At 50.0% G+C, this 11,575-nt stretch overlaps 1 protein-coding gene across 3 annotated transcripts in view; it reads right to left on the bottom strand.

Moving 5' to 3' along the window:
• Positions 1–1,543: 1,543 nt before the first annotated feature.
• NUDC (nuclear distribution C, dynein complex regulator) overlaps positions 1,544–11,575 on the bottom strand; it is a 13,910-nt gene continuing 3,878 nt past the window's right edge. Inside the window, exons 3-9 of one of the 3 annotated variants that reach the window (XM_027109564.1) lie at positions 5,099–5,302; positions 4,942–5,007; positions 4,014–4,133; positions 3,746–3,940; positions 2,454–2,537; positions 2,240–2,358; positions 1,544–1,808 (exon numbers count right to left, since the gene is read on the bottom strand). In XM_027109564.1, coding sequence (XP_026965365.1) covers positions 1,757–1,808; positions 2,240–2,358; positions 2,454–2,537; positions 3,746–3,940; positions 4,014–4,133; positions 4,942–5,007; positions 5,099–5,302 — 840 coding nt within the window. In that variant the 3' untranslated portion in view covers positions 1,544–1,756. Of the gene's footprint in view, positions 1,809–2,239; positions 2,359–2,453; positions 2,538–3,745; positions 3,941–4,013; positions 4,134–4,941; positions 5,008–5,092; positions 5,303–11,575 lie in introns of all 3 variants that reach the window. The other 2 variants (XM_027109563.1, XM_027109565.1) reach the window with 2 other exon arrangements.

The raw sequence follows: 11,575 nt of genomic DNA on the forward strand, positions 1-11,575 counted from the left end.
GGAAAGTGACTGGACAAACTGTACTTGTCTGTTCAGTTTCCTATTGGACACACAGGATGGTCCCTTGTGGCCATGACCACAGGGCCCAGTGATAAAACTGGCCCCTTTCCTTAGGCTCTGCTGTCTCTTCCAGGTCAAGGCCTCTGCAATTGAAAATGACCACAGGCCGGAAATTCCCTGGTGGTCAGTGGTTAGGATTCTGCATTTCTACTGCAGGGGGCATGAGTTCGATCCCTAGTCGGGGAACTAAGATCTCATATGCCATCCACATGGCTTGGCCAAAAAAAAAAAAAGAAGGTAAAGAAAATGACCGTGAGACTTCCCTGGTGGCGCAGTGGTTAAGAGTCCGCCTGCCAATGCAGGGGACATGGGTTCGAGCCCTGGTCGGGGAAGATCCCACATGCCACAGAGCAACTAAGCCCGCACGCCACAACTACTGAAGCCTACATGCCTAGAGCCTGTGCTCCGCAGGAAGAGAAGCCACCGCAATGAGAAGCCCGCACACCGAAACTAGAGAAAGCCCACGTGCAGCAACGAAGACCCAATGCATCCAATAAAGAAAGAAAAGAAAAAATGACCACAGGGTACTGAAGCCCAGGGATATTGCTGGACAGAGTAGGAGAGTGATGCCACAGTCCTTCCATCTTAGCCTTGGCCCGAGAGCACAATTTTCCAAGCTTAGCCTTGGGAACTACTACTGGCATTCCCGGAAAAGAGGGTTTATAAGTTTGGTAAACAGACAAAGCCAAACACTGCATACCTTCTTTAAATCTTTAACAAGCTATTCTGAAATGCCAAAAGGACAGACATGCTGTGTTCCAGAAATTCAGGGGTCACCCACGGCCCACGGAGCGTAGCACCCTGGCCAAGCCAACCTAGACATTCTTGCTGTAACCATGACCTCTGTGGCACCCTGCGCTGTGACCTGTACTCTCCCACCAAAGGGTCAGCTCTGGTGGCTGGATGTGGACCGAAGGGAACACCTCTCCAGCCCTGGCACTCCCTCAGTGGCTCACTGTGAAGCCCTACCATCTGCAGAGGTCCAGGTCAGAGACACACAATAGGCTCCACTGGGCTTCACCCTGCCTTCCCGGCCAGATCCCCACCACACACACAGCCAATCTGAGGCCTGGGCGGCTCCCCAGCCTTTGCTGCTCTCTGCCCCTGGGAAATAAGAGTGTAGTCTCAGAAACACTCGCTCCAGGGCTAGAGGACAGACCCATTGCTGTGGGAAATTGTCTTGGAGATGAAAATGGAATCAAGCCGGGCTGGTCTTAAACTTTGCTGAGTCATGGGCCCCTGTGAGAATCTGACATATGTTCTGGTCCCTTTGGCCACTTTTGCTCAGAATCATACACAGACTAAAAGCCTTGTTTAAATCCTCCATTTAAGTAATGAGAAACTGAGCCCCAGGGAGGGGCAAGGACTTGCCCTTGATCACATGGCAGAACCTGGGCTAGAAGACAAGCCCCCAGATCCCAGCAGCAGCCATAAGAGGCCTGTCCCCCAGGGAAAGGCCAGAGGGAAGAGAGGACACAGGTGGAATTGGGTAAATAGTTTTAATGTGTAACAGCAGGCCAAATGAAACAAGACACCCCCAAGGCCCCAGCCCTTTTCCCATGATGCCCTCAGACCTGTGTGTGGGTCAGCCCCACGCCTGCCCCAGCCCTGAGGCCCACAAGTCCCAGGGAAGGGTGGGAAAGGAAGGTGGGTAGCTGGGAGTTCAGCCCCAAGAGTTCAGGGAGGCAAACACGGGCTAGTTGAATTTGGCCTTGGAAAAGTCCATCTCTGGATGCTGATCCATGAACCTGGGGAGGGAAAGTAGGAAGAAGGTGAAACAGGCCATCCCTCTCCCCCAAATTAGTCCCTTTCTCTTAGCTCCCCACATGAGGTCTAAACTCTAGAACGCTGAGCAACTTGGAGCCAGGCCCCAAGGACTCTCTCTAAGGCCCATTTGAGGACCTGAGGCTGAAAGCTGAGGTGCCAACACTGGCACTGTTTTTCTGTCGGTGACAATGACCGCCTGTTACCCCTTCCTACCCTGAGGTGGCCTTGCCCTCAAGATGACCTCACCAAGTGATTACGGGAGGCAAGCCAAGGCTATAAAGCCATAAACTTGGCTGGCTCATCCTGGAAGGGGCAGGGCAGCTCCTGTGTTCCGCTCAGTACACACTCGTTGCTGTCACCCAGGTCCAAGCCTCAGACACCTTCCCCAAACCCCCATCTCTCAGTTGCTCACTTCTTCAGAATCTCCTGTTTCTTCTGCTCATCTGAGGTGGGCAGCCCCATGGACTTCTGTCTCTGGTCGTACATCATCTTCTCCACCATGCTGCGGGTCTCACTGTCCAGGTCTGACAGCTGGGGGGCAGGCATTGACAGGGATGGGTGAAGCTCTGGGGCCACCTAGGCCCCTCACCTCCCAACCGAAGCTCCTCCAACCGGCCAGGGCTCACCTTGGAGTTCTCAGGATTGATCTTCTTGGTATTGATCTCGGGGTCACTGGACACCAAACGGCTCCACCACTCCATCTTGTTGATCTGAGAGGAAGAAGAGGACCACCGGGGGATGGGTGGTGGCTTGCTCTGTGCCCTGGGAACCACCACCCAACCCTTCCAGAACCAAACTCTCTCCCATCCACATCCTGCACTGGGGACCTGCGAAGGCCTGTACTGGGACCTAGGGTGCAAATGAACAAGACCTCTGCCCTCCCCAGTGGCTGGGGGAGACAGACACGGAGACAGTCACAAATCAGCATGATAACGGAAAGAATAAAGTACAGAGGGAGGACTTCCCTGGTGGCACAGTGGTTAAGAATCCGCCTGCCAATGCAGGGGACACGGGTTCGAGCCCTGGTCCGGGAAGATCCCACATGCCACGGAGCAACTAAGCCCGTGCACCACAACTACTGAAGCCCGGGCGCCTAGGGCCCGTGCTCCGCAACGAGAGAAGCCATAGCAATGAGAAGCCCGCGCACCGCAATGAAGAGTAGCCCCCACTGGCCGCAACTAGAGAAGGCCCATGTGCAGTAACGAAGACCCAGCGCAGCCAAAAAATAATAAATAAATAAATAAATTTATACCCAAAAAAAAGTACAGAGGAAGATATTCATCCAGCATGGAGGGAGAAGTCAGAGCAATACATGGATGGGCTAGGCCTTTAAGGACATGCAGTAAACCACATTAAAAAGCAGGGAAGGACATTCCAGGTGGGAGGAAGTGCAAGGGCACAGAGGCAGCCAAGGCCAGTCAGGTAGGCTGGGTCAGGTGGTATGTACCATGGAGGCCTTCCTTGGACCCCTAGCACTTTACAGAGACCACATTCATTTACTGGTGTCTGTAATCCCAGCTCTCTGAGGGTGTAAGGGAGGGAACATAGGCTTCCTCAGGGCACAGTTTTCTACGTGTTGTTCACTGTTCTCTCTCCAGTGCTTAGAACAGTCTCTGGCACGTAATAGGTGTTCAAGTATTTGTTGAATTGAATGCATGTACAAACCTAATGGAAAGGAAAAGGCTTTGGTACTAAGGACACTTCTGATCCCAACTCCACCTCCTCCTAGAAGCAAAAGCCTGGGCAAATCTCTGAGCTACCCTTTTCCTGACTCTAAAACTAGACAGACCTACTTTAAAAGTCTCGTTGTGGGGATTAAAAAAGGTATGTCCATCAGGCCCCCAGCACGGTCTCCGAGTTCATGAGCAGCCCCCCTCCCTAAGTCACAACACAGGCCAGGAGACGGGGCTTCTCGCACCTTCTCCAGATGCACCGTCACCACCTTGCCGTCCTCGATGAGCCACGAGCTCTCCTCCACCTTCACCTCGTTGTAAAGCTCCCCGTCCACGATCGCCGGCTGCCCCTTGAGCCCCACCCGGAGGCGCCTCCGCTGGATGTCCACCACCACGTCCTTCCCCTTCAGCCGGAAGTTCACGGGGAAGGGCACTGCCAGCTGCACAGGGCAGGAGCAGTCAGGAGGGGCCCCGGGCTGGCTCCCTCACCTCAGCCCCAGCCCCTGCACTCACGTCCAGCTCCGACAGGGTCTGGGTCCAGCGGTAGCTGGGCAGGTCCGCCCCATTGCCGAAATTGGGCTTCAGCTTCCCTTTGTCCTTCTCGTCCTCCTCCTCCTCAGCCTCCTCAGCCTCCTGCTCACAGTTGGGGTGCTCAGCTACTTACTTGACAGACCTAGACTGAACCCCGCTGGGCCAGGCCCAGGGCTGGCACTGGGCATACAGCCACAGAACAGTACAGACCTGGCCCCTGCCCAGTCCACGGCCCACTAGGAGCCAGAGGTAAAACCTGTTCTGATCTCTGCCTGAGCTCAGACTGCTAGACCGTGTGACAGCTGGGGCACGGTGACAGTCAGAGATGGACCCACGGGACCCACCCAGCTGGCAGTTCAAGCCAAAGGACTTAGGAAGAAAGCCCAGCACAGAACAGGTCATGAGGTGGCCATCAGCAGGGCTGTTCTAAAATAAAACCAGGCTGACAAATGATCAACTTCTTTTTTCTGTGTCTCTAGGGTTGAGACCCTAGTCTCAGACCAGAACCTCTGCAAAGCCAAATGAGTGCCCCAAGGACTATCTGGGAAGCTGGACTCAAGTCAATGGGAGGAGCCCTGAGGGGAACATGCCCCAGGTGTGTCAGAGTAATCCACCATGAAGGGCCAGGCTGGGCCCACGGACCCAAGCCCACCCAAATGGTGCCTGTACAGGCACTGCCCTCCCTGGCTCTTGGGCTTTCCTGCCAAGGCTTAAAGCCAGTGGGTTTTGTTGCTTTTTTTTTTAACCCACTTTGGTCCAGTGTGGAATCTTGAAGTATGGGGAGGATTCCCAAAGCTAAGGAGGGGTGGGGTGGGGAAGGGGAAGGCTTTCCAGAGAAACGGAAAGGCTGAAGAGTCCCCGGAAGTTCCCAAGTCCCCTGCTAGTCCTGAGCAGCCCCAGTCCATCTCACCTGCCTCCCTGGTGAGCCGAGACTGCCGTTCTTGAGCTGGGCTTCATGACTCTCCGCATCCTTTTTCTGTGGCAAAGGGCAAAACATTTGGCAAGAGGGCACCCACTTCTAGTGCCAATGGGGATCAGGGGGGAAGGGGAGAGAAGCCCACTCCTACTTGGTCAATTTCCAGCTGCAGCCTCTCGGCCTCCTCATCAGTCAGTTCCTTGATCTGGGGCCCAGAGGTCTCTGACTTGGCCTCCTTGGCCAGCCTGGCTGCCCGCTCCGCTTTCTCCCGCCGCTCAGTCTCCTGCTGAGCTCTCTTCTCCCGCCTGGCCTTCTGTGCCAGCTGGTTGTGGTGGTTGAAGGTCTGTGTGATAAGCTGAGGAAGGAAGAGAAGGCAATGAGGCATCAGGGGACGGGACACGTCCCAAGACGTGAGGCCAGTCCTATCTCTATTTGCTAAGTGCCTGGGGCAAGGCACTGCACTCAGAACCTCAGTTTCCACATCTACAAAATGGGATTTAATACACACCTATATCATTGAGTTGTAGTAAGAATACCTGCAAAGAATCTGCTTCAACAAACAGCGACCACTTTAAAAAAAAAAAGGCAGTCCAGGGACTAAGACCCAGCACTGAAGCTGGACAGCCTGCATTCTGCTCCGGGCTTTGTCACGCACTAGCTGTTGTATTTTTGGCAAATTACTTAACCTGTTAAGAGCTTCAGATTCCTTATCAGCAAGGATGAGTCCCTACCTCACAGGGATGTTGTGCAGACCAAACGATAAGTGCTCTGAAAAGTCCTTCATTGTGGAGTGAAGCTGTTAGAAGCAGAGCTCCAGCCTCAGCCCCTCTGAGAAGCTTTTCCCCAGCTCTCAGGCCAGAGACCTTTCTTGAGGGAAAAGGTAGTCTCCTCCTCTCCTCAGCCTGCAAGCTATCCATTTCAAATCCTACCTCTCCCATGAAACCTTCCCAGGATGCTTCCAACGCACATCCTGCTAGCGGCTCCTCCTGTTACCCAACAGCAACCCCAATACTGTTGCCACCTGTCTGGCTCTGTGGCCTTGAACAAGTAAACAACTTTGACACTTTCTAAGCCCCAGTTTCATCAGCTCTCATGACATGTGTCACCTGGCTGAGGCTAACTCAGTGTCAGCTGGTGGAAGGTGGGGAGAAGCACCTTCTCTGCTATGAAAATACAATGGGAGAAATGGTTCTACCTCATGTTTTACACCAGCAGCTCTCAGAGTGTGCTCCCCTGACCCGCAGCAACAGCGTCACCCAGAATGTTAGAAATGCTGTCTCAGGCCCCACTCTAGACCTACTGCATCAGAAATTCTGGGGATATGACCCAGCAATCTGTATTTTTAACAAGCCCTCCTGGCCAATTCTCGTGCATACGTGAGAGTCACACCTACATTTGAGATCCTGGTCTACTCCTACCTGTGTGACCCTGAGGTCATCTCTCTGTGCTTCTATCTTATTATTTCTAAAAGCAGTCTTACATAGCTATTCTTTGCCTATAGTATCCTTGCCCCAATTCCCAGGTTGCCTGGCAAACTCCTACTCATCCTCCAGGACCAGCTCAAGTGTCTCTTGAATTTCACCTCTTCACCTCTGGCAGGCTCAGGAATTTACCCAACTTAGGAAACCCAACTCTGTGTCAACCCACACACCTGGAGGAGGCCTCAGAGGGCACCCACCACATGATCAGCGGTCAACAAACCATCTTCAAGAATCTCTGAGCCATAGCTGGAGGGAGAAAGGGATCTGCAAGAGCTGAGGGGAATCACGTGGGGCTCAGGGTCACTGGAGTCAGCCATGGGCTCCCAGATCTGGGTTCTGCCAAATGCCCTGTGGCCTCTCATTCATTTGAGGCCAGTTCCTCCTCTTACCCTCAAACCTCCAACCTCACACCACACTGCAGTAGCTCCACACTCTTCAAGGTTAAACGGTACCAAAAGAACGCCCAAACCAAATGGGTTAACAAAATGAGGTGTGTGTAAGAAAGAAATGAGCCACCTGAAGGCCATTCTGCTTCAACAGAAGGGATCAATCATGGCACAATTACGCCAGCAGAGGCTGTTCCACCACAGGGCCTTGGTCCCAAGTCCCTAATCAGGACCTTGAACTCAAGCCATCTGCCAATGAGTGGCCAAGGGGAGGCAGGAGTGGAGCCATCCCCTCTTCCAGCTCCAGTGAATCATGTTACGTCCCATTCCGTCCTGTTCTTTCCTAGCTCCTGGAGGTTAGATGAGGGCAGAGCTGAACCACCAGGCACAGTCAAGGCCAATCACAGCAGCCTCTGACCCCCTCCTCCCAGTCTCCTCCCACCAGCTTTACCCAGGCCCAGCCCCAGGTAGAGATCGCTGGGAGCACGTAGCCTACGCAGGAGTACCAACTGGCAGGCTGTCAGAGCCAAGCTTCTGTCACTGGACACATCTTTGGGAACCACAGACCAGCAGAGTGGGGAAGCGGTAAGGAGGGTTGGGCCAGTTCTAAAAGACAGCCCCAGACTGCTAAGTGGGCATACCTGAACACAGCTCTCCCTGACCTAGGCTGGGCGATAGGGGAGCAAAGGGTGGTTCCCACCAGCCTGGCCGGGAGACCCCAGAGGGAAATTTAAGCTAAACCCAAAGGCATGAGGTCCTGAACCTGACCAGAGGGCGGGGGGACACATCTGAGGGAGAAGACACACTCCTATTCTAGAACTTCATATAAATGGAATCATTCAATATGTGCTCTTATCTGTCTTCCTTTAAAAGGCTGAATAATATTATGTGTATATATGACATTTTGTTTATTCATCCATCAATGAACGCTTGGGTTGCTTCCACTTCTTGGCTATCATGAACAGTGTTGCTATGGGTGTACAAATCTCTCTTCAAGACCCTGCTCTCAATTTTGGGGGGTATACACCCAGAAGTGGGATTGCTGGATCATATGATAGTTCTATTTTTAATTTTTTTTTTTTTTTTTTTTTTTTTTTTGCTGTACGCGGGCCTCTCACTGCTGTGGCCTCTCCCGCCGCGGAGCACAGGCTCCAGATGCACAGGCCCAGCAGCCATGGTCCACGGGCCCAGCTGCTCCGCGGCATGCGGGATCCTCCCAGACCGGGGCACGAACCCACGTCCCCTGCATCGGCAGGCGGACTCTCAACCACTGCGCCACCAAGGAAGCCCTATTTTTAATTTTTTGAGGAACTGCCATACAGTTTTCTACAGCAGCTGCACCATTTTACATTCCCACCAACAGTGCACCAGAGTTCCAATTTCTCCACATCCTTGCCAACATTGGTGTTTTCTGGGGTTTTGATAGAAGCCATCCTAATGGGTGTGAGGTGACGACAACTCATTTGTGATTTTCATTTGACTTTCTCTAATGATTAGTGATGTTGAGCATCTTTTATAATAAAAAGTTTTTAAAACAGCTATGATAATTCACTTTTACCAGCAATGTCTGAAGAGTACCCCTTTTTCCACATCCCTGTAAGCAATTTTTAAAAAAATATTTTTGTCAGTTTGACCAGAAAAAAAAGGGCATCTCACTGTTTCTTTCTCCTACATTTCCCTGATTACTACTGAATTTAAGCATCTTTTCACATGTTCTTCATGGAACTGCCCATTTTTCTGTTTATCCTTTTCTTGTCAATTTACAAGAGTACCTGCACATTAAGTTGGCTATTAAATTTTATGTCCTCTGCAATGCATCTTTTCCAGATCTATCGTTTTTCAACTGACTTCATATGTCATTACGTCTCTTTTGCCACACGTGTTCTATGATTGAAGAAGCAAACAGCTACCTTTTATTCTGTAGTTTCCAGGTTTCTATCCTTGCAATGTCTCCTCCACACAAGGTTATACATAGTTTCCCAGCTTTCCTTACTAAGCTCTTCTTGATCTGCAATTTATTTTTAGATATGAGTAAAACAGATGGTACAGTATGGTACACGTTTTGCTTTTTTACCAGTAGCCAGTTGTAGCAGCATGAATTATTAAATCGTCCTTTGCCTACTGAACTGAATTACCTACCTTATGGGACACATCTTAAATCCTCATACGTGCTAGACTTTTTCTGGATTCTCTATTCTGCTTCACTAGTCCATTCGTCTCTTCCTATGTCAATAATATACTGATTAGATCATTATGGCTTTCTCCGAATCCATAATGCCTAGCCCCAAAGCTATAAAAACTAAAAGTATTTTTGTATTTCTCTAAGTTTGTAGCATGAAGGCATTTACAGGCATTTACAGTGGGAGTCATATCTCCCACTTGGTATAAATATTGATACACATTTCTCTGTAGAAATATTAATGTTTCATTACACGATGCTGCTCCAACCCCTGGACTGGGGTACTGCACGTAATGTACAATATATGCACTGTATTGCCTCCTAAAATCCAATGAATTCTAAATGCCAAAACACATCTGGTCCCAAGAGGTCCAAAAAAAGGGTCTGTGAACTTGTATCCTCATGTGCCAGCCACACTATATGACCTCTTTTTATCCTTAAAACAGCCCTGTGAGGGAAAGATTATCCCCTCTTCCAGGGAAGAAAAATGAGGCTCAGAAAGTGATTCACCCAACACCACACAGCTGTCAAGCAGGAAGAGGGGGAGACCAGGATCCATTCACATCTGCCTATAGCTCCAGAGAACATGTTCTTAACCAACGCACTTGGAAACAATGCATCTGGTGGCCTGGTCCCCAATACAAAGAAGTTACTGGTGTTACAAATGGAGACCAGGCAGGAAGGCTAGACAGATTTCTGCCTGCCTGAGAGTCGGACCAACCTCCTGGGAAAGAGCTGACTCTAAGGGAACAAAGAGCCAAGGAGCATAACGAGGTCTAAGAGGGACCAGCAGACATCCAGTACACAGCAGTGACACCATCATCCCGTGACACCTGAGACACCACTTCTCAATATTATTCATCTCTCTCCCTTCTGCCTGCTATCTTACTCATCCTTCACACCTCAGGCACCTCTTTCTCATCAAGTCTTCCTTGAGCCCCCAACCTAGGTTAGTCCCCACTTTATGCTCCCAGGACTTCCGCCCTAACACCCATCACTTCTTCATTGTCTTTTTTTTGGGGGGGGGCGGTTTGTAAGGGGGCTACACTGTGAGATCCGTGAAAACAAAGACCATTGTCTGTATTCACCTCTATAATCCTGAAGGCTCTGTCATAGTGGCTAACACAGGCAAAGTGTTCAGTGCTCAATAAACATTAGTTTACAAATGAATGAATGCAGATATTACAAGGTCATGGCCCACAGAAAAATGGGAGGTGCTAGTGCTAATACAGAAAGAGTATTTGAGCCACAAAGGGCCCTACAGGTCAGTGAGTCCTCCTTCTTCCATTTTACAGATGTGAAGATTAAAAGGACCAGAGAATTGGTGGGAAATCAACCAGGCCACACAGCTAGACCAAGAACCCAGGACTCCTACTCCAGGCCAAAGTGTCTATAACAGAGTAGCCTCAGACCATCAAGACACATTATCAAGCATTTCAGCTTGTTAGAACCCTGAAGCCACAGAAAGCAGTTTGCAAAATATCTCCTTCTTGTTATCATGTCTCTTAAATTTAAGTGAAAACAAATATCAAGGTTATAAAAATCACGGTTCAGTGAGGTGACATCATTTACCAATCTTCAAAAACATAATCACAACCTAAGGAATTAGAAGATGTTCAAGGTATCAGAACCCATACCACAAAACACAATTCTCAGGAATCACCTCACATCAGTCAGGATGGCCATCATCAAAAAGTCTACAAATAATAAATGCTGAAGAGGGTGTGGAGAAAAGGGAACCCTCCTACACTGCTGGTGGAAATGCAAATTGATACAGCCACTATGGAGAACAGTATGGAGGTTCCTTAAAAAACTAAAAATAGAGCTACCATATGATCCTACAATCCCACTCCTGGGCATATATCCAGAGAAAAACATGGTCTTCAAGGATACATGCACCCCAATGTTCACTGCAGAACTGTTTACAATAGCCAAGACATGGAAGCAAGCTAAATGCCCATCAACAGAGGAATGGATAAAGAAGAGGTGGTGCACACACACAGACACACAGACACAGACACACAGACACAGACACACAGACACAGACACAGACACAGACACACAGACACAGACACAGACACACAGACACAGACACACAGACACAGACACACAGACACAGACACACAGACACACAGACACAGACACACAGACACAGACACACAGACACAGACACACACACACACAAAGGAATATTACTCAGCCATAAAAAAGAATGAAATAATGCCATTTGCAACACCATGGATGGACCGAGAGATTATCACACTAACTGAAGTTAGTCAGAGAAAGATAAATATCATATGATATCACTCATATGTGGAATCTTAAAAAGTGATACAAATGAATTTATTTACAAAACAGAAATAGACTCACGGACACAGAAAATAAACTTATGGTTACCAAAGGGGAAAGGGGAAGAGGGATAATCCAGGACTTTGGGATTAACACACTGCTGTATATAAAACAGATAAAAAACAAGGACCTGGGGCTTCCCTGGTGGCGCAGTGGTTGAGAGTCCGCCTGCCGATGCAGGGGACGCGGGTTCGTGCCCCGGTCCGGGAAGATCCCACATGCCGCGGAGCGGC

Source organism: Aethalodelphis obliquidens, unplaced genomic scaffold, assembly GCF_003676395.1.
Source record: "Aethalodelphis obliquidens isolate GAN/ISIS:26980383/991018 unplaced genomic scaffold, ASM367639v1 scaffold9, whole genome shotgun sequence".
In the NCBI taxonomy this organism is placed as follows: Eukaryota; Metazoa; Chordata; class Mammalia; order Artiodactyla; family Delphinidae; genus Aethalodelphis; species Aethalodelphis obliquidens.